The 22,231-nt window shown below is 62.3% G+C and overlaps 1 protein-coding gene across 1 annotated transcript; it reads right to left on the bottom strand.

Annotated features, from left to right (window-relative positions):
• Positions 1-3,393: 3,393 nt before the first annotated feature.
• NPBWR2 (neuropeptides B and W receptor 2) lies at positions 3,394-4,388 on the bottom strand. The gene is given in 3 exon segments (XM_060124852.1): positions 3,394-3,694; positions 3,696-4,118; positions 4,120-4,388. Coding segments are annotated over 3 exon segments (993 nt in total).
• Positions 4,389-22,231: the final 17,843 nt, after the last annotated feature.

The following is a 22,231-nucleotide window of genomic DNA, read 5'->3' as shown; positions in this document are numbered from 1 at the left end:
CTACGGGTTCTCCTCACTCCCACCTCCCCCCGCTCTAGCTCCTTTCTCGTTCCTTGGGCGGATCCAAGGGAGTTTGATGACAGATGCACAGAACCGCTTCCTTTGGCAGCCCTGAGATTCTGATATCCTCCTGGCTCCTGCGTGGGCCCGGTTCTACCCAGGCTGACTGTCGGGCAGACAACCCTGTCAGAGAGAGGGGCTTCGCAGGGGCATCCAGGGCCAGCTCGGTCGCAGTGCGTGGGCACAGGCAGAGGGGCCAATGTCCGGGTTTATATAAGTTTTAATGACAAGCAAATTGCTGTTAACACAAAAATTTAGCATCAAGGGAAAGTTTAGGGTGCCCCCTGTGATGGCCCCTTGCCCTTCGCTGCCAGGTCTGCCAAGGTGGCCAAATGAAGCCTCTTCCTCCCCGTCCTCTGCAGACACACCAGGATGAAGACAGCCGACATTTACATCTGTAGCTTGGCCCCGGCGGGCCCGGCGGACACTTTGGTGCTGCCGACCCTGCCCTTCCAGGGCACAGATGTCCTCCTGGGCTTCTGGCCATTTGGGAACGCCCCGTGCAAGATGGTCAGTGGCAGTTGGCACGGGGGGAGGCAGCGGGGTCCTGGCGGAGGAGGCGGCTCAGGGTGGGCTCCGGGCTGCCAACCAGGCCGAACCCACAGCGAGCGTCTGCGCTCGTCCCCGTCCAGGCAGGGCTGAGGGGCAGGCCAGCAGCCCGCGGGACCTCGGAAGCGGACCACGGCTCGTCCTCTCCACCTGCACCCAGACCTCTCCTCGGCTCCCACCTCCGACCCCGCCCCCTGCCTCCAGCCCCGCCCCGCCCCCACCTCCACGCCCCACCGCTCCGACCCGGCCCCCAGCCTGCATCGCCACCTCGCCCCCCTGCCCCTTTCCGTGCCCCAATCCCCGCCCCCGCCCAACCCCCACCAGCTGGGCTCGGTCAAGTCTCCCGGCTTCGCTGAGCCTTGGTTTCCCCGCCTGAGCAGAAGGGACGCCGAACCTTCCTCACGGGGTAGTGGGGGAAGGCCGGGCGGGGGAGGGTCAGCGGATCGGCTGGACGGGGGAAGCTGCGGGCTCGCCTGGCGCTCTGGACTTTGCCCACCAGGGGCGCTGTGGCCCGCGGGAGACTGCGCCCAGGGGCCGCGCCGGGTGGTGCGGGGCCGGGGTCCGGGCCACGGCGAGGGGATTTGGGGAGTGGAAGGAGAGGGCCAGTTCTCTCTGGGCCCAGAAGCCCAGGGCATGGGGACACTCCCTCCCCGTTCCCCAGTCCATCTCCGGAGTCACGGTGGAGGGGGCGGCGTTTTCCCGGGGGTCCACAACTCACTCGGGCGGGATCCCGGTGAGGGCTCTCCTCTCCCCGCAACCTTGGCTGGCCCATGTCTCCCCCACCCTTGGTGTGTCGCGGGCCCTGCGTGAAGACCCTCCCTCCCATCGGGTGTGGACCGCCTGGCTGGGCCTGCCCCTGCTCGGCCCCCACCATGGACCCCAGTGCGAGACGGTGGCTCCCGTTGCTGGGCTGTGTGTGGGGCGGGGGCCACCCCAGGGGATAAAAAGTGTGCGGTCCGTTGAGGAGGCTTGGTTGGCACCTCCTGTGCTAGGGAGATGTTCTGCAGGGGACGGGGTGGGAGACCCTTGCTCGGCCCGGCGTTCCCGTGGGCTTCCGGCTGACACAGCCCCGCCCCTGCTGCTGCGCACTCACGCCACGCGCGCTCACGCCACGCGCACTCACGCCTCGCTTCGGCCCAGCTGGGGTCTTAGCTGGGGTGTGGGAGCCGCAACTTCTTCTCTCGAGGAGCTCGCAGGGCGCAGGATGAACGCTGACGAGGTAATCACGGCTGCTGCTTGGAGAAGTGTGACTGCAACACAGTGAGAGAGCGGATCGGGAACAGCTAGTTCTTCGTGGGGGAGGCTGGGTGCTAGTGGCGGTTTGAGAAGTGGCCACAGCCCCTGAGTGTGGGTGGGACTTGGGGACTCGCTTCTAAGGAACAGAAAGCAGAATGGCTTCCCAGGTAGGCCTTAAAGGTGTGGAGGTTTCCGCCTGGCTCTCTCGGCTGCTGCCCTGTGGGCTCGCTGCCACCCCTGGAGGATGCCCGAGCAGCCTGGGGACAGCCCGCAGGGCCAGGAACCGAGGCCTCCGGCCAGTGGCCACGAGAGGAAGCGGCTCCTCCAGCCCCGGTGTGGCCTTCAGGTGATTGGGACCTCGGCTGAAGTCCTGCCTGCAATGTCATGAGACCCTGAGCTGCAGCCAGCCGAGAGCTGCTGGAAGGTTCCTGACCCACAAGGGTTGTGAACTAGTAAATGTTCTGAGCTGCTAATTTTGGGGGAGTGTTTTATACAGTAATAGCTTACTAATACCATGTGGTCAGAAAGATAACAGGACGGAGGTAGCCTCTGAGTTGTTTCAGGCTGAGAGAGGGAAGGGGAGAGGGCCGTGGGTCCGAGCTCTTCCACGTGACCGGGTGGGGGGGGGGCGGCCATGCAGCCTGGGGGCCACCTCACCGGGTGGCGAAAGGTGTGTCCTGCTTGCCAGCGGAACAGACTGACTAGAGCCGTGTCACAAGGACTAAAACCAACCTGGGGCCCCATAAGCCTCGCAGGGTTATCGGGTGCTGGGCAGGTGACTTACGGAACGGCAGGGCTGGAGCTCCAGGCCTGGAAGCAGCTGGGAGCCGTGGGGCCAAGAGTGCGGAGCCTGGCCGAGGCCCACCAAAGCCGTCTTCAGGGACTCGTGGCAGAAATGGTCTCTGAGCAGCCAGCCCCTTAGTGTCCCCACCCCACCCCCAGGTGGAGCCCCTGCTGGCAGAGTCTAGGCCCCCGGCCACACCTCAGGGGGGAAGGGGTCCAGGTGCCAGCCTGTCTAAGTGACAGGTGCCCTCCAGAGGTCCTGGCAGAAGGGCCCTGGGTCCTATAGCAGGACATGGGAGGGGACCACAGGCATCGGCATGAAGGGCACAAGGGGCATGGGGTGCTCAAGGGAGCCTGAGCCCTGCTGAGGGAGCCAGGAGGGGGCACGGGCACAGGCCTCCTGGTGGAATGTCACCTGAGTTTTGGGCTGTGAGAGCGCGCTTCATGGCCTCCTTTGATGTGCGCCTTTGGCTTTTACAGCGACACCTGGCTTTGTTGCCCCAGGTGCCCCCCAGGAGGTCTGTTGTGCCAGGACCATCTGCCTGGGTCGGCGGGACCTGAATCCCTGCAGCTGGCCACCCAAGGGCTGTCTAGGAGGCAGAGACAGGGGTGGGTCCATGGCCACCTCTGCGGGCTTGGTGGCCAGCCTTCGTGGGTCTCTCTCTTTCTGTCTGGAGAAAATAGTGATGGGATGTGAACAAGTGGGGTGTTGCTCTAAAGGAGCAGAGCTTTTCTACGGTTGCGTGGGCCGCGAGGGAGGGGTGCTTATGCCCCCGGGCACTGGAACGTGGTGCAGAGGCTCTTCCAGAAGCTGTGGTCCGGGAAGGCCTAGAGGAAGGGGTTGAGGCAGGAGCTGGTGTAGCCGAGGCTGGTGACGACATAGGAGATGATGATGACCAGTGGCGTCTGGGGCAGGTCTGTGGTCAGGGCCACGACTGAGGCCAGGTGGAAGGGCGTCCAGCAGAGCAGGCCCACGGCCAGCACAGCCAGGACCTGGAGACTCACCTTCCGCTTGGCCTTGTCCAGAGCCTTGGCTCCGGAGTGGAGCCGCAGGGCCTGCAGCCTCCACGTAGAGAACATAGAGGGTGCCCGTGGGCACCGCCAAGCCCAGCACCGGCGTGTAGATGCTGATTGCCTGGAACCAGGCCCGCTCAGGCCGTGGGCAGCTCAGCCCGCAGCTCGTGACCTGTAGCTCATTGCCGTAGACCCCGGCGAAGGTGAAGAAGGGCAGCATTGCGACAGTGACACACAGCCAGGTGCACAGGCTGGGGGTCTCAGCCCCGCGGACAGTGTGCCGGGGTGTGCGGCGGGGCCGCACCATGGCCGGCACCACCAGGTAGCGGTCCATGCTCATGGCGGCCGGGAAGTAGACGCTGGAGAAGATGTTGCAGCGGTCGGTGGCCAGCACCAGCTTGCAGAGCAGCTCCCCAAAGGGCCAGCGCTGCAGCACGTGCTTGGCGATGTTGGTGGGCAGCACCGGTGTGAAGAGTCGTCGCGATGGCCAGGTTCAGGGTGAACGCGTGGGTCACCGTCTTCATCCTGGGCGCTCTCAGGATCACACAGATGGCGGCCGCGTTGCCCGTTAGCCGCACGGCGCAGATAGCAGCGTCCACCACTGGCAGGAACACGTGAAGAGCCGGCAGCGGCTCAGGGAGTGTGACGCTGTGTCTGGTGCCGTTGTCCCAAGAGAGGCCGGCGCCCGTTGTGCCTGGCAAGGGGAAGCCTCGGCTGTCCGGGCTCTCCGGCCCCGTGGCCTCCATCGTGAGGCAGGACCGATAATGGTTTGTGCCCTGGGCAGGTGGGAGGTGCTTCCGAGCTGGGAATCTGGGCAGGGGCCTCCTTGGGCTGGATTCTGAGAAAGAAACGACCAGAAACTCTGGGACCTGGCTGTCGGCTTAGAATGGGAGCTGCCTCAAGTTCTCTGGCAGAAGTTGTGGCCACTTTGCCGGGGTCAAGGATTCATGGCGTCTCTCTCCATCCACCCCTTTCCAGTGGCAGGAGAGAGCCTGGCAGAGCGCATGGGCACCTCGTCCTGGGTAGCACTTCCGGCTGGTTGGGTTCCTCCCCCAAGGCCCCCTCCTCTTGCAGAGAGCAGCTGCCAGCCACCCTTCTGGGAAGGGAGGGCTTGGACCCCCCCCCCGCCCCGCCCCCAGCCCCTGTCCCGGCCACACCCCAAAGCGCAAGCTACGTAAGTCAAGACAGTCCCTTTGAAACTGCACCTCCCATCACACTCCCGGCCCCCTTGGAATCGGGGGGCCTGGGGCAGTGCCTCCCAGTCGCGCTGCAGACCCTCTGCGTGTGGCCACCGGCACTCTTCGTCGCTGACCTGTCTGGAGACACATGGCCAGAAGTTGGTGGCCTGGGTGACATGTGGTGGTGGCCAGCTCAGGCGGCCTCAGGGGTGGAGGGGGGAGGTGTGGCCCCCGCCGATGGGCCCCCTGCCAGCGTCCCAGTCCGTCCTTAACCACCTGGGGGACTTTTAGAACCTGCTCGCTGGCAGCCTCAGAGGGAGCTGGCTTCCCGAAGAGTCTCGAGCCTCGTGGCAGCGCTGCTACGTGCCAGGAGGTGGCGGGGCCGGGGGGCGGTGTCCCCTGGCTGACGCAGAGCCCTGGGCTGCGGGTGCTGGCTCTGGGAGACCGAGGGCGGCAAGCCTTGGCCAGGGGCTCCAGCTGTCCACCAGGGCCGAGCCTTCGTCCAGTGGGCTGCCCCCGGGTGGGCCCTCTCCCCCGGTCCCCCAAGAACCCCGTGCTTCCAAGTGGTCTCTACATGCCGGCTTTTGTTTCTGGTGTGAGGTGGGGACGGGGGGCACCGGGGCTAGAACTTTCCTCGGGATCTCACGGTCCCACGTGGGCTACGTGAGCTTCACAGCTTTGTATGAGGTGATTCTCTCTGAGAAGCAGAGAGAAGGTGACCAGCTGGGCCTGGGAGGGAGGGAGCCGCCCTCTGGTCTGGGTGGGGCAAGTTCTGGACTGGTCATTGGTGCCCCAGCCTGAGACCCACCGAGGCCAGGGGATGGGTGGTCAGTGAGTGTGAGGGGAGGCCCCTGCATCTGGGTCTGACTTTCGTGATTTGGGGGTGTTCGTGCATGGGGAGGGGTGCTGGGTCAGGTCACAGCTCCTGGACACCAGAGACAGGACAGAGAGAGGCTCAGGCCTGGCGTATGGGCCGCCCGTTCCCCTTGACCATGTGGCCTACGTGTGAGCCAGCGTGCAGGCTGGCCTGGGGGGTGAATGGCTGACCACTGCCCTGGTGCTGGGCCGGTAGGGAGTGGCCCAGGCCTCCTGTCGCTCAGCTGCTGTCCTGGGGTGGGGCAGGGCTCACCTCTCTGGGCCTGGTTGTGGGTCTCCCGCGGGATGGGTGCCGGGGGTCCCTATCTCCTGAGTGCCTTGGGGGGGGCCCAGGGCTCCGTCTGCCTGCCAGCCAGCGCGTGACCGACCGGCGCCCCCCCGAGCGTGGGCCTGTGATCGGGGCTCTTCGCCCTCATGCCCCTCCTGCTCGTTGCCCCAGCTCAGCAGGACGCCACATGCCACCCCAAACTTGCTCTGGGCCCGGCTGCTCTAGGCAGGGCTCCCCTCAAGCCCCGGGAGGAGCAGGCGGTGTCAGAATGACAGGAAACTTCCCGGCGGTTTCCCAGCACGGCCCTGGCTTCCTCTGAGGCAAGCCGTGAGGCGGGGTCCCTGCTCACCCCACCAGTGTCTGGCAGGGTCTGGGGCTCCGAGGCCCTCTCGGCCTGATCTCTGCTCTCCTGAGTCTGTCCTGGGGGCTGCTGGCTCCCCACCCGGCCCGTCACGTCTGAGGGGGCTGGGGGTGGAAGCTGAGAGGATGGGGGCCCCGGGGCAGCAGGGGTTGTGGGTGCTGAGGAGGGGGTGCTGGGCCTGCAGGTGTGGGGACCCTCGCGCCGGCTCAGCGGTGGGGGCGCCTCAGCCTCTGCTCTCCGGCCCCCGGAGCAGCAGGGGCTTTGTCTGCACGTGGGTTGGGCATTGTGCGCTTGTCATCCTGGGGAGATGAGTTCCATTTTCAGAAGTGAATCGGCTGTTTCCAACCAGCCTGTGAGGGCGTTCAGGCTGTAGAGAGAGAGGTGGGGGCCGCAGGGGAGGGGCGAGACCTCTGCCTGGTCTCCAGGGGCTGGGGGCTGGGGCCTGCGGCCTGCGCAATGGGAGCCCGTGGGAGTCTGCGCGGTGTGAGTGTGAGTGCGCGTGCCGGGCGCGCGCTCTGTGCAGCCGCTTGGGGCGGGGCGGGGGCTCGGGGGAAGCAGGTCCTGGCGGTGAGCCTCCCTCCCCACCCCTGCGCAGGGAGGAGGGAGAAGGCAGGGGGGGAGTGCGCCGCCCTGACCCAGCCCAGTGTGGCTGGTGGGCAGGGAGACCGGAGACAGCGCCGTGGCTGGTGGGCAGGGAGACCGGAGACAGCGTCAAGCCATAGGCAAGCTCAGTGGAGCGTCTTTCACAGCTGTGTGTGACTCACCTGGTGTGGCAACCACCTTCCACCTGAACCCGATGGTCGTGTCTCACACACACACGCACGTGCACACATCACACAGATGCGCGCGGCAGAGCACGCACTTGCGCAGACAGGCGTACACACACGCGGGCACGGGCGGATGCGTGCACCCCTGCGTGCCTCTGTGTGTGCTTTGGCCACCAGGCCCGTCGCCTCTCTTGCTCTCCTCCTCAGGCCTCGGAAGATAGCCCTGAAGGGTAAGTGCTGCCTCTAAGTAGGTAGTTGGGAGGCTTAGCTCGCTGAGAAGAGACAGGTGATTCAGAGCGCATGTCCAGGGAAGCAGAGAGAGAACTCTGTTTGTAAAAGCGAGAGGGCCCGTTTCAAACCCAGCCATTCGGACCCCTGGCCCTGCCACCCGGCACCCAGCTGCCCCTCTCTCTCCTTCAGCACCAGTGGCACTGAGCTGTCCCCAGGAGCAGGCCATGGCTTGGGGGTTCTTGACGGCTCCTGATCTCCCTGGGCTCAGGGCCGCTGAGAGAGGCCTGGGGCAGCCAGACCGGGGTCCCACAGGGACTCTGCTGCTCAGCCAGCTCCGGAATATCCCAGCCCTGGGCCCGGAGTCACTTGTCTGCTCTGCAAGTGTTTGTCTAGGAAAAGAGCAGTGAACAAAGAGGGGGGAACTCCTGCTTTCCTAGGGCCGCCCCTCTACCGGGGGAGGTGGGAAACAACATGGGAAGCGCCAGGTGCATCGCAAGGTTTAGCCGGAGGTCGGGGGCTCTAGGGGGAAGGAAGCAGAGAGACATCTGTCCATCAACAGGGTGGTCCTGTGGAGACGGCGATGCTCGTGCTGAAACCAAGGAGACGGGAGGCCTGGCAGGTGTGTGGGGCACGGCCAGGGAGAGGAAGGAGCTTGGTCCGCCCTTCTAGGGACGCGGGCTCTGGCCTTCCTGAGGGTTTTGAGGAGGGGAGCGTGGGTCGGCCAGGTCCTTAGGCCAAGAGGGTCAGAGGGGTGTGGGGTGCGGGGAGCAGGGCGCCTCGGCAGGAGCCCTGGCCTGGGGGCTGGGAGGGGCGGGAAGGTTGGAGGTCAGGATGGAGTAGAGTCCAAACCCGTCCAAGGCCTTCGGGATGTGGGGTTTTGAGGGGCAGCCTGGGCTGGAGGCTGGGTGCCCTGAGGCCCCCTGGCCTGCCCTGCCCACGCGCCCCCTCCCCATGCTGAGAAGCAGAAAGCACGGAGGAGGTGCATGTCTCCCCTGGGCACCAGCTCTTCTCAGCCTCGGAGGGTTGTTAAGCCAGTTACCAGAGGACTCCCTCTCCCCTCCCCAGGAATAGGCGGGGTGGGGGTAGTAAGGCCCTGTCCCCTCCTTCCTGCCCAGATGCCAGCCACCACGATCAGCCCTGCTGGGCCCGACGGGGGAGCTTCACGGAGGCGCCCCTGCCCTGAGCGAGCCTGGGGCCTGTCTCCTGGGAGGTCTTCGTGCCCATGGCGTACTTGTGGACTGGTTCTCTGGTCACGCAGAGCACAGGCAGCACTGGGAGGGAGGGAGCCAGTAACTCTGTGTCTCAGGCGGGAGGGGTCACAGGCACGACTGGGCCCTCGGACAAGAACGTGGGTGGGGGGAGGGTGTATGCATGCGGGGCAGCAGAGCGCTCAGAGACACACCCAGCAAGGGAGCATCCGTGAGCGTTGCTTCCGGGTCTGTCCATGAATTCATTTTTGTCTTTAAAATTAATTAATTAATTTATTTATCTTGGGCCCTGTTGGGTGTGCGTCGCTGCGCGCGGGCTTTTCTCTAGTTGCGGCGAGCGGGGGCTGCTCTTCCTGGCGGTGCGCGGGCTTCTCACTGCAGTGGCTTTTCTTGTTGTGGAGCACGGGCTCTAGGCGCACAGGCTTCAGTAGTTGTGGCTCGTGGGCTCAGTAGTTGTGGCTCGCGGCCTCTGGAGTGCAGGCTCAGCAGTTGTGGCACGCGGGCTCAGTAGTTGTGGCTCGCGGGCTCTGGAGTGCAGGCTCAGTAGTTGTGGCATGCGGGCTTCAGTAGTTGTGGCTCATGGGCTCAGTAGTTGTGGCTCACGGGCTCTAGAGCGCAGGCTCAGTAGTTGTGGCGCATGGGCTTAGTTGCTCTGCAGCACGTGGGATCTTCCTGGACCAGGGCTCGAACCCGTGTCCCCTGCATTGGCAGGCGGATTCTCAACCACTGCGCCACCAGGGAAGTCCCTGTCTGTGCATTCTTACTGAAGGTTGGTGGGCAGGCGGGGCTGGTTCATGCTCGAGTCAGCTCCTGCGGAGTCCTGAGTCGGACGGGAGGCCAGGCCTCCCTGTGGCCCTGGAGGGGGCGGTGTTTGTCCCTCCACGTGGCCTCAGGGCCACACAGCTCAGCTGGGCCCCGTGGGTCTGGGATGCTCCGGAGGCCAGATTCGCTGACCTTGGGCCAAGCTCTCTGTCCGTGGGACGCGGAGGACAGACCAAGCTGGCAGCCGGTGGGGCCGGGGTGATGGGGCCTCTGGTCTTGCTTGTTCCCTCCCCCTTCCCACCTGCCTGGCGCCAACCCCAAGCTCAGAGGGTGCAGCCTGGCCTGAGCCCGCGGCAGAAGCCGAGGACAGCACGCACATGCCCCCCTTCCCCGCCCGCCCCCCGCAGACCCTAGTGCCCTGCCCTCCCTCCCCAGCGTTTGCATGACCCTCCCGGTTCATTCCAGATTGTGCACGGTGGCGTCCTGCCTGCTGCCTTTCGATCCATTTGGGTTGGAGTGGGCGCTGTCCAGCCCGGTCACTGAGGGACTGGGCCTCCGCAGGGGAAGGCTGGGCGCGGGTGAGGGGGCATCTGTGATGGGGGAGGTGGCCAGGGCAGGCTGGGGTTGGAGTGGGCGCTGTCCAGCCCGGTCACTGAGGGACTGGGCCTCCGCAGGGGAAGGCTGGGCGCGGGTGAGGGGGCATCTGTGATGGGGGAGGTGGCCAGGGCAGGCCGGGAGCCCCGCGGTCACATGCGTGATGCACGGTGCGGTGAACACGTGTGTGTTTCAGGTGCTTCCCCTCAGGCTGACACGTGCACATGTGGCTTGTTAACGCGCCTCTGGGCCCCCTCAAGTCTGCAGGGGGCAGCACCCCGCCGCCCTGCTGTGTCTTGTCTGCGTGCCCAAGGCTCTCCCACAAGGCTCAGAACCCCGGGAGGGGCCTTCGCCAGGGCACTGTCCGCCGCCAGGCCTTCTCCGTGGCCGCTGGGGTCCTGCTGTGGGTGCCCCCTGGGGAGGCCTGGTGTCTGCAGGGCTGAGGGCCCTGCAGGACCCGATGCTGGGAGGGCTTCTGTGGCAGGAGTGCCGATCGGCATGTGGGGGTCTGCGAGGGGCCATGCCTAGGGCTGGGGAGACGGTACAGGGGGCCAGTGCCGGGGAGGGGGCAGGGCTCGGCCGGGGAGGGGGCCCGGGGAGGCGGCATCCTGGGCTGTGAGCAGGGCTGGGCGTTGGCTGCACAAGCGAATACCTGGAGGACGGGTGCCACCAGGACCAGAGGGAAGCACCCTCAGCTCGGGGACCCGGGTCTCCTAATGGTGGGGCTGCCCTGGACGTCCCCCCACCCCTTGGCCCTGTGCTCACATGTGCTCTGCTGGTGCACATGACAGACAGTGATGCCTCTCTGTGTGCCCGGCCCGGGGTGGGGAGCCTCTGTCCAGGGCTCGTGGGAGGACCATTTTGTTGTCACCCTGGCAGCGGTCAGGAGAGGGGGCTGGACCCACCGGCCCAGCTGAGGACTGCAGCTCTACCCAGCCTAGAGCCTTTGGCTTGGGGTGGGGTAGGGGCTTCTGCCTGAGGGACTGAGCTGGCTGGAACTGGGAGTGATGACTCGGGTCTAGAAGCCCTTTGTCCTGGCCCTTTTGGTCGTGTGTCCCGTGGGACACACATCTCTCCTCTCTGCCCGACCCTCCACGGAGCCCTGGGCTGGGGTCTGGGACTATCCTGTCACCACCGCCGTGCGCTCAGCCCTGGGCTCTTTCTCCGTGCTCAGGAATGGCAGGTGGTGGGAGCTTCCAGCAGGAGAGGAAGACCTGGCAGGACCAGGTTTTCAACGTCTGGAGCTTCCCCGGCAGGCCTCCCGCAGCTGTGGGTGTGGAGGTCGCGAGGGCGGCTCTCCGGGGCCCAGGTGAGGCCTGGGGCCTGGGCGGAGCTCAGATTTCCTTGCCTGGGACCTCAGCCCCCACCTGGCTCCAGACTGTGGGTCGCAGTGGGGAGGGAGGGACAGCCCCGCTGACCCGGTTGGCCTGGCCTGCTGGGTCCTACAGCATCTGTGGGGAGAGCCCAGCTGCATAGGCCCTGGGCACCGTTTTTTTTGGTGCTGGGGGAGGACAGAGGTTTGAATCCAGACAGGGCACTCCCCTCACCTCGCCCACCACAATTTTAGCTTCCGTTGGCGTCATCCGGGAACGCAGGGGAGGGTGGGAAGGTGGCACGCGTGCGTGGGGACGTTGCCTGCGCAGACAGCTCCTTCGTGCCATGGTGGTGGACTTGGCAGTGGTGGAGAGGAGGTCAGAGGCTGGACTGCGCGAGGGTGTCTTGGGAGGGGCCGACGTGGGCTGGGAGGGCCCCTGAGAGGAGATCGGGGTCAGCAGGGGCTGTGGGCAGGGAGTCCATGGCTCCCCCTCGGAGCAAAGCAGAGCCCAGACCAGCCTGGGCACGGAGGAAGTGGTTGACGTGTGGCGGTGTCAGCCAGGACCCGGCTGCCTGGGGGCCTCTTGCCCCGGGCAGGGCCACCTTCTTGTGCCCAGAGGCCCTGCAGGTACTTCATGGGCTTCTTCTCTATGTCCCTGCCGGACTGAGGCCCGGAGTGTGGTCGCTGTGTCCTCAGAACCGCGTCTGGAGCCAGGACCTGTGTGTCTTTCCTCCCCGGGCCTCTTGGTGCTCCAGGCACTGCTGGGTCCGGAGGAGGCTGTGGGCCCCCCACCCAGCCCTGGTGAGTCAGCAGCAGGGCCAGTTCCCACCCGCCCCGGCCCATGTGTGGGTGCTCCTGTCACCATGGCAACCCTGTCCCAACAGGTCTCATTGAGGGACATTTCCCGGTGTCCACTTTGTGTCCCCTCGAGAGCCTCTCTGCCCGTGACCCTGTGACCTCCAATGTCCCCTTTTTGGGAAGGCGGGTGGCCGGCCCTCCCAGTTTACCTGTGACTGTCCACGTTTCAGCACTGAACGTCCACGTTCCAGGAAACGCCTTGGTCCTGGACAAACCACTTACCAGCGGGGGCCTGTCTGGGGAGGGAGGGGGCGTGAGAGGATGCTGCCCCCCAGGGGAGGCTGCCTGGTGTGGCCAGGCCTGGGCTCGGCCAGAAGACAACCCCTGTCCCCCATCTCCACCCAGGCCTGAGGCACCTCTGCTGATCCCCTTGGTCTGTCTCCTCTGGTTTCAATGCCTGCTGGGTACCAGGCACTGGCGGAGCCCTGGCATAGCCGTGCTTTCTCCATCCCACGGTGACCCAGGAGGCAGGGCTGCTCTGGCCCCACTTCACAGGCGACAGCAGGAGGCTCTGGTGGGGGGTCCCCTGGCAGGTGCCATCCTTGAGCAACAGGCGGGTGTCGCTCCCGAGGGAGCTGCCGCCGTCAGCAGTGTCCATGGGCGGACGCCCAGGGGCTGGCCCCGGTGCCAACCCCCGCGGCGCGCTCAGGAGCCTGGCAGACGCTACAGCGGCTGGAGACTCCGAGCCCGGCTTCCTTCCCAGGGTGGAGGAGTGGAGCTGGCACTCGTGCTGTGGCGACACGTGTCACCTGAGGCCTGCCCACACCTCCAGGCGGCGGTCGGGAGTGCGGGTCTGGAGCCAGCTCTGCCCTTGCCGTTGAGGACCCAGGGTGAGGTACTCAGCACCTCTGAGCCTCCATTTCCTCGCTTGTCCAATGGGGATCATACTTTTCCTGCCTCAGAATGTGGAGAGGTTGAGCTGAGATGATGCGGGCAAGGGCTCTGCCCCACCCAGTGCCTTTGATGCTGGAAGGAGCCCCGCCCGGTCCCACCTGCCCTGCTGCTCTGGGCCTGGGCCGGGGTTTCAGCCTTGGGCTCGGGCAGCTAGATGGGGGCTTGGAGTGAACTCTGGCCTCACGTCAGCTTGTGAGTGGGACAGGAGGCTGCTGAGTGGTCGAGACCTGCAGGCAGAAAGAAATTCCTGGAGGAGGCACGTGAGGGGGTCACCAGCCTGTGCAGGGAACCGGGAAAACCGGCGGCCAGCCGCTCGCCCGAGGTGTGGAGGTCTGCCGTGAGGGAAGCACCTCGAAGCCCCCCTCTTCCAAGAGGCCCTCCCGGATCAGCTGTGCCTGACCACGCGGGGGTAGCCATTTTCCCCAGGGCTGGCTGGGTGGGTGGGCTCTCTCCATTTCTAGCTGAGCCGGGTTCTCATCGTGCAGCTCAACCCTGACCCCCAGTGGCCAATTCTGAGCACTGCTGCCGAGGATTTGGGACCGAGGGCCTGGGGGGTGGCCCAGGGGGATGTCTGTGACCTGGCCCAGGAGCCTCACCGCCCTTCCCGAAGTCTAGCCTGGACGCGCCCAGCGAAGGCCCCATGGTGGAACCCCAGGCTCGGTGGCAGGGCTTCATTCAACCCCGGTGTGCACTCCCCAGGGATTCGGGGACGCCCCATCTGGAATCGGCCTTCGTCATGCTAGAGGCTGGTCTGGACGGGCCAGCCCTGAGAGGTGGCCCCTGAGCTGTGCTCCTGGCGTTCCGGGAGGGGTGGAGGAGCATGTGGGGCCGCGGCAGAGGCTGGCGCTGGGGGGGCGCTGAGGCCGCCGGGCAGGCAGGGCTGCACTGGGAGGGGACCTGGGGCCGAAGAGGGTTTTAGGCAGAGCAGTGACACGGTCACATTGCGTTTCAAAACAGTCATTCCGGCTGCTGGGCAGAAGGTGGACGGAAGGGTGGAGGCTGGCAGCAGGTGGCTGGTGGGAAAGGGAGCTGCTAAGACCCCAGCCTGCTGGGGAGGAGAGCCCTGGCAGGCAGGGCCTGGGGATGGACTGGCTGAACGTGGGGGTGTGGCTTGGAGGGCAGCTGTGGATGCCCCGAGAACAGGAAGAAGGGGAGCCCTGGTGCTGGGAGACCTAGGCTGTTCTCTCAGCTGCCAGCTGACATGGTGATGGGGGAGGTGCAGAGGTCTGTGGGGAGGAGCTTAGTGGGTCTCCTGTGTCTAAACTAACCTGGGCCCCTGGGGGGGTGCCTGGACTTGGTCCCCGCCTGAAGCCTCAGTTGGCTTCCTGCTCAGCTGCGCAGGGTCAGCGGGGAGCCCGGAGGGCAACGCCGTGTGGCCAAATCCTACATTTCCGGATAGCAGAGGAGAGGAGCTGGGGGTCTTCGGAGGCTGGAGAGAAGTCTGGGTGGCCGGAGGCTGCTTGGAGCCGGGAGGTTAGACAGGTGAGGCAGGAGCCTGCGGGCAGCCGCGGGGCTCAGGCCTGCATAGCTTGAGGGGCTCTGGGGACCTGATATTTCTGTGTGGAGGTGTCATCCAAGTAGGGGGGCTCGTGTGGTGGGCACGCAAGTATGCAGAGGCACCTGTGGTGCGCGTGCACGTGCGGTGTGCATGCCTGCGTGTGGACCTCTGCGCGTGCGTGCATGTGCGGTGCAGCCACACGCGTGCACACACTGCATGTTTTGTGTGCACGCACGTGTGCATGTGTGTGTGGTGTGGTGGAGTTCTCCCTGCTGCCTCCTTCTGGGCTCTTCCTTTAGTCCCTTCTCTAGCTGGCAACGAGAGTGATTTTTCCAAAAGCCAGTAGGATCACGTCCTGTCTCTCTCTGAAAGCCTTTACAGACTCTACTCATCGAAATACTCATGAATGAAGTGATGTGATTGTGTTTGGGACTTGCGTCAAGATGATCTTGCGGATGTGGGTGTAGAATAGACAAAACAAAGGTGGCCGGAGCTGGTCTTAGAGTTTGGCAATGCCCACGTGGGCGGTACGGGTGTTCTTCTCTCTATTTTTGTGTGTCTTTGAAATTTTGTCAGGATAAATTGCAAAAGACTTTGAAATGTCAAAAAATGTATTGGGTGTCCCGTTGGCTCACTCTTCCAGATTTTCTGCCTTTCATTATCTTTGAGCTGTTTTATAGCTCTCCAATGGCAGAAGATTGATAGTAATGTAAACAATTCTTGTTCATAGAAATGCAAATTAATTTCGTCCAGTGGAAAGCGACTGATGATTGCCCTTTGGGTACTGACCGGTGTTGCTTGTACTTACAAGTGCATTTCAGGATTCTGGGTTGCCCGTGGATGTGTCTGTGGTTTGGATTCTTCTTTGATCTGGGTTGTAAAATGTTACTGCTTTCTTCATTAATGATTGCTGTGGGGTGAATTGTGTCCCTAGAAAGCCGTGTTGAAGTCCTGACCCCCAGTCCCTGTGAAGGCGACCTCATTTGGAAGTCAGGTCTCTGCAGATGTGACTAGTTGCAGTCAAGTCCTTATTAAAAGAGGGAAATTTGGACACAGACACAGAAGACACAGGAAGAATGCCAGGTGATGACAGAGGCAGAGATTGGGGCGATGTGTCTACCAGTCAAGGAACATGTGGGGTCATCAGAAGCCGGAAGAGGCAGGAAGGAGCCTCAGCTGTAGCCTCTGGAGAGAGGGTGGCCCTGCCGGCACCTTGGAGAGAGGGTGGCCCTGTCCGCACCTTGATTTTGGAAACCTGCCTTCCAGACTGTGAGAGAATAAATCTCTGTTGTTTTAAGCCCCCCAGTCTGTGGGCTTTTGCTAGGGCTGGTAGGGGGGCCAGGAAACACAAACAGTGCGCGCGCGCGCGGGGGGGTGGGGGGTGGGGGAGCACTCCAAACAGGGAAGGAGGCAGTGCAGGGCCTACAGGAAAGGCGGAGCCTGGTGGAAGGGGCAGCCTGGTCCAGGACGGAGGGGGAGGTGGGGATGTGGTGGGGTGCGGGTGTGTCACTGGGAGGAGTTTGGACATTTTCCCTGAAGGCAGCATGAGGCTTTTGAAACAAAAACCAAAAACCAACTAATTCTAGAAAGTGTTAAAGGGTAAATTTTTGAAGGTAAAATCTTGGCCCTCGAGTCAAAAGCGATTATTTCACTCGCTGTGTGCTAACTCCCGGGCCGAGAGCAGGGTGGGTGTCTGTGCGGAGGCTCCTGTAGGGAGGCCAGGGGAGGCCGTGTGGAAGAAGGCTGGGCCTTGAGGGTGGCTTAGATGTGCGCATGTGTGGACACACGTGTGTTTGTAGACAGATCACGCGGTGGATGCAGCCGGGGTGGACGCACTGGAGGATGAGTGCACTGCAGTGTAGGTGTGTCGCTGTGTGTGCGTTGCAAGGTGGATGCATTGGGTGAGATGCAGGGAGGACCCTCTGCAGTATAGACACACTGGCTGCAGTGCAGACCCTGCCGTGTAGAAGCATGTCTCCCGTGTCTACTCATGGCTGCTCTGAGGCCTCTGGCTGGGCCTGCGCCCCGGGCAGAGCCGGGTCTGTGGGCCAGGGGGGCACTGGCAGCCCTGGTTGGGGCCATGTCCTCCCCAGCCAGGCCTGCCCTGGCCCCTCTCTCACATCCTGTGGCGACCCTCCTCCTTGCCCGTCCTCATGATACCCCGACCTGAGCTCTGTCTGCGCTGGTGGAGCCCCGGGGTCTGGTGGGGGGTGTCAGGCCACATTTCGTCCCCGGGATCCACGGCTGTTCCAGAAAGGGCCCTCACAGTGAGCCCGACCACACAGGACTGGGCCTAGGTGACCCGAACCCTAACCCCATTTCAACAGGGTCCTGGAGACCCCCCTGGGTCCCCTGACCGCGTGCCCCGAGAGCGGGGCAGCGTCTCGCCGCGTTCGCCCTCAGGACAGCCGCCAGCGTTCTTGGGGCCCCTCTGTGGGGTGGGCGGAACACGCCCATAGACTCTCAGAGAGGCTGCCCCCAGCCCGGGCCACCAACACTTCAGAATTACTTGGGGGTCCCCATCCCCGGGCCCCAGGGTCAGAACGTCTTATCCTGAGTGGATAAGCTACAGGATTGGGAATTAATGTGTATTTAAATATTTTAATATATTTTATTTTTATTTTTGGGGGGGTGAAATAGGCCGTACATGCAGATGATTCAAGAGAAAATGGCCCAACAAGGAGGGACGTGGTGAAAAAGAACCCCCTCCCCCGCTCCTCAGCCCCAGGGACCTGTGGTCCCTCCATCAGTGGCCTGTGGGCCTCCAGGCCGTTCTAAGCATCACAGACACCACACTCCCACGTGCCTGTCCACATGGGGCAGGGTAGTCCCGTCCACAGTGTTGGTTAGCCCTTGCTGATGGACATTTAGGTGGTCTTCTCCTCATGGACAGTGTCGCCAATGATGTCCCTGAACCTGTGCCTTTTCAAGTGGCGGGCAGGCTTTAGGATAGACTCCTGCACGTGCGGGGCAGTCTTCACTTTGAAAGATTTGCTGCCACGTTGCCCTCCGCAGAGCTCGCCCCATACCTGCCCACGTCAGTGAGTCGAGTGGTTTGTCCACCATAGCCTCCCAGCATAGCTGTGTTAGGAAACCTTTGGATCTTTGCAGTCTAAGAGCAACTCTGCTGTTCAGAATTGCATTTCTCGTACCATGAGTCAGGTTGAACAACTTTTAATTTATTTTAAAGTTATATTTTCCCTTGTTCTGTAAACAGCCTTGACCCGGTTTTTTGTATTGGATTGTCGGGCCTTGTCTTATTGATTGGACAGGCTCTTTACATAGTAAGGCTTTATCCCTAGATACTTGCAAATATTTTTCCTCGTCTGTTATTTGACTTTTGCTTTGTTTTAAAGTAGTTGTGCCATGTAGAAAATTTTAAATCATGTAATTTTACAGTTTGGTTTTGTGAGCCCATAATATGCTCTGCATTCCTCCTTCCGGTACTTTTATGGTTATTTTTAAACATTTACATCTTTGACCCATTTAGAACTTACTTTGGTGTAAGATCCGAGTTAGGGATCTGTGTCAGTTAGGGTCCAGTAGCAGACAGACGTCATCCTGAAATTGGGAAATTTGAGGAGAGCGGAACAAAGGGATTAAGGTGTGGGCAGGGGGTAGAGAAACCACTAGTGAGAAGTGGGGTCCACCCTTAGAGCTGAGGGGACCCGAGAACGTGCCCAGCGGGAGGCCCATGCAGGGAGGACTGCGCCCTGCTCTCCTGGGGGCTCCCCGTCGGACAGTTCCCGCCGGCAGCCCAGAGGCAGGCGGTCCACTGGTACACCTGCAGGTCACCTCCAGCTCTGGGCAGGGTGGGACTGGCTGGGCGCCAGACACGTCAGCACAGGATGGTGAACGAGTTATTGTGCCAACACACTGACTTGGGAATGGGTGGTTTGAGGGCTCCCCAGGGGACTGGGATAGAGCCCCCAGGGTGCAGGGTGGAGTGAGGGGCTAGAGGGCTCGGAGGCCGAGGGGAAGGGCCCGTGTGAAATGAGCTGACCGCGAGCTAGACCCGTCTGTGATGGCCTTTCCTGCCTGGGACTGCCCAGTAAGCTGGTCTTTGGGGCGGTGGGGCTTGAGGCTGGCGTGTGGAGCTGAACAGAGCAGGGTCTGTGGGGCTGGGGAGGGGTCCCCCCTCCTCCCAAAGGGGGGACCAGAATGAGGGCCCCTTGCTGCCCCCTCTGTCCTTCACTCATTTGCTCGTTCACTCGTTCAGCACACCCGAAGAGTTAGGGTGCTTGCTCCTTGACATAAAATTCAACATTAAAACAACGTTAAGGCGTAAGTTGGTGTAACAAAGTCCTGAGCATTGGTGATTTGCCCCAGGACGACAGTTTGGAAACTTCTGGGAGAAAAAGCCCAATTATTAAAACAATTGTTTTTGGTACCCTGCTTTGATAATGCCCTGAACACCGGCCCTAACTGTTAGAAATTCAGGGTCCAGGTGGGCGAGGTCCTCGTGGGCGGGGCCCTGACCTGCAGATGCGGGGATGGGGGGAGGAGCCTGGGTCTGCTGCAGACCCAGAGAGAGAGGCTTGACCGTTGTCCTGTAGGAGCCGCTGATGACTGCGCCCTGGTGGGTGGGGAGCAGGGGACCCAGGGCCACTGAGGGTGGCATGCAGCAGAGTGGGGGCAGTGTGGGAGGTGGTGTGCAGAGGGGTGCCCCACAGTTCCTGGCCAGGTTAAAGGAGAAGGTTCCCTGGGGCGGCTGTGGGGAGGGGGGTCCAGGACCACAGGAGGCCCACCCCGCAGGCTACCAGTGCCCTGGCTGGGGAGGGGCATCCAAGGACAGAGATTGGTTCTCTGGTGACAGCAGAATTCGGGGACCCGGACGGCGGGCTGAGGGGCTGAGCCTGGTTTGCCTGGATGGGGTGTTTCCAGGCTCTCAGTTTTAACAGCAGGGCAGTCTGGACAAATCTTTATGAGCTGACCACCCCCCTGTGTATCTTTGTTCTGATGTGGCTGAGCTAAGTGGCATCTGTCCCACAGCCACCCCCCATCTGAGGCCCCGGGGTCCTGCGGGAAAGGTCAGAATTCAAGCTGCTTCCCCTGCCCCAGACCAAGGGACCTGTGGACACAGAGGGGAGCCCTGCCCACCGTGCCGCCGGCTCCCAGGCGAGGTGTCTGGCTCCGTCCTGCTGGGCATGCTGCCACAGGGGAACCCCCTCGTGCTCTTGTTCCAGACAAAGTCCTCTGCACACCCTGGGCCTTGACCATCATCTGATTTCCATGGTGGCTGTGGCCCTGGTGTCTGGGGCAGTGAGGGCGGGTCACCCGTGCGCCGTTTACCTGGAGTGAGGCTCCTTCCTCCTTGTTGGTACGAGGCTGATTGCTCTGCATTTTCACGGTAAATTTGTTTTCTGAGTCGCTGTTGAAATTCTGGAAGCAGAGAAAATGCATTTGCTCCATCACCTTCCGGATGTGACAAGTCCTATAACATCTATTAAAGCCTTTAATGAAATCCCTGCTGGGAGCTGCCCAGTGAATGAGTGTGGAATCGAAATTTAAATTAAAGTGTTGTTTTTGTAGCCTGGAGGCTTTGCCTGGGAAGAAATTAAAGGGACAGCTCACCTTTCTGCCGTCGTCCTCAGGCTCGATGAGCGCTGTGCTTGGTGGCCGTCTGACCGGACGCTGGGGGGAAGGCGGGTGCACCTGTGGGCCGGTATAGCCACTTGTGGCTGGAGATGAACGCGTTTACTTATAAACAGGTGCGAGCCCTGCACTCGCAGAGCCCACAGTCTGGGGGGACAGACATGTCCACAATAGGTGTCAATGCCCAGAAAGTGGAGTGGAAGCAGTGCAGGGCTGCTGGGGGCTCGGAAGGTCCATCTGGTGTTGGGGGGGACAGGGGCAGGGACAGGAGTGGGGGTGGCTTGGCTGCGAGCAGCTTCCTTCTCTCGTCCTGCCCTGGGGACCTCAGACACGCTCAACTCCCAGGTCTCTGGCCAACCCTCCCCACACTCCACCCTCCTCCAGGCACCCCTGCCTGCGGGGAGAGACACAAACGTGCACAGCCTGCCTCAGGACACCAAAAAGTGCTCGTCTCTCCTGCTTTCTGGGGTGGCAACATCGCCCCTTTCCTTCTATGATGAAAAGTTCTAGAAAACATCCAGAACGTGTGCCGCACAGAGTGCCGAGGGGCAGCTCTTCCCGGAGGAGGCCCAGGGACCCCGTGCTGCAGGCAGGGGGACCACGTGGGGAGCAGGTTCAGGGGTTAGGGTGTAAAGTGTGACCGAAGGAAAGAGGGGAGCCCCAACTGGATGTGGAATTTGTTTACCCAGCAAGGGTTACCCCCCAGTATGGGGAAATACTTACAGATCAACAAGAAAATCACCAGTGAATAGAAAAAAGGCAACACAGGCTGTGCAGAGACGAGCTTCCCAGAGAGACTGGCAGTGGAAAGCTGCTTTCGGGGGGACGTGCTCGCTGCCTCCGTCTCTCCCCAGATGAAGAAGCGGCCCTATGGGTGCTGAGTGATCCTTGCAACCCTCCTGGGGGGCGGGGGCAGCGACGTCAGCGGGTGTGAAAGGGCAGAACGTTCCAGGCACAGGACGAGCCTCTCCTGCCCTCCTTACTGGCCTGAAGTCCTGGGCCCTTGGCCGCCCGATCGGAAACATGAGTGTGTGGTCCCTCCCGCCGGTCCCTGAGGCTGTCGCTACAGCTCCTGCCTCACTGGTCACCTGGGAAACACATGAGGTTGGCGAAGGGGACAACTCAGCTACTCCAAGCGTGAGTGGGTGGACGCGAGCGACTGCTGCGGCGTGGGGAACGCATCTAGCTCGAGCCCTGGAGAGCCTTGTCTGTGCACCAGGGCTACCTGAAGCACCCAGGGTCATTGGCTGCACCCAGCAGCAAGGAGACGGGGTCATTAAAAATGGATTTCTCATGACAGAAAAGTGGACCTGGGTGTCCCTCAGCAGGAAGACACAGAGGTGTGCGTTACTCATGCCGTACAATGCCACACAGGGCTTAAAATCAGCCAGGTCAGCTCTGATACTCCTCAACAGCAGTGCTGACCGGTAAAGGCAGGTTGCAAAGGGTCTTGTTCTGTGTGATCACATTAACTAATCTGCAAGGAGTGTTACGCGTTGGTCTCGGATGTGTATGTAGATGGTAAACCAGTGAAGACATGCAGAGATGATACAAGCCCATTTCAGAGATGCTCCCTCTGGGGAGGATGGTAGAGTCCCGAGTGTGTATCGTCGTCTATGTGTTTGAACATTTCCATGCTTAAAATGCAAAAAACGGGTATGGGGGCTGGGATGAGGCGCCAGTGTGCAAAGGAAGCTGACCCCAGCCGGCGGAGGGAGTGGGCCGGCAGTGGGAGGGCTGTGAGGGTTCCAGGCGGACCTCAGTAGGAGGAAAAGCTAAGGAGAAGGGAAGAGTACCGGGCAAAGGCATCTGGGGAAGGTCGCGAGGGCCAGGTGGACATCCAGTTGGAAGGACACTTTGGGAACCTGGAGCCCAGGGGCACGTCACCTGCGTCACAGCCCTGCGTCTAGGAGCAGAGGCCGTGGGGGGTCCTGGGAGGGGTCATTTCCTCTCTGTCCAGGCTTCAGGGGCCTGGTACCGCTCAGAATAGGGCTGGGTACAGAGAGATGGGGTAGAGAGGGCTGGAGAGCTGAAGAAAGATCCCCTTCCAGGGCTGAGAGCGCACTTAATTATGCGTCGCACACAAGACGTTTCACCGAGTAAACAGAGTTTTCAAGACCGGCTCCGCCACGGAGAGCTGTTTCCTGTGGCTCAACAAGTTTGTAATAAACGCAGTTAAACTTT

This window comes from Lagenorhynchus albirostris, chromosome 15 (genome assembly GCF_949774975.1).
Source record: "Lagenorhynchus albirostris chromosome 15, mLagAlb1.1, whole genome shotgun sequence".
In the NCBI taxonomy this organism is placed as follows: Eukaryota; Metazoa; Chordata; class Mammalia; order Artiodactyla; family Delphinidae; genus Lagenorhynchus; species Lagenorhynchus albirostris.
Note: the sequence above shows the minus strand (reverse complement) of the source record. Positions and strands in the feature narration are given on the sequence as shown.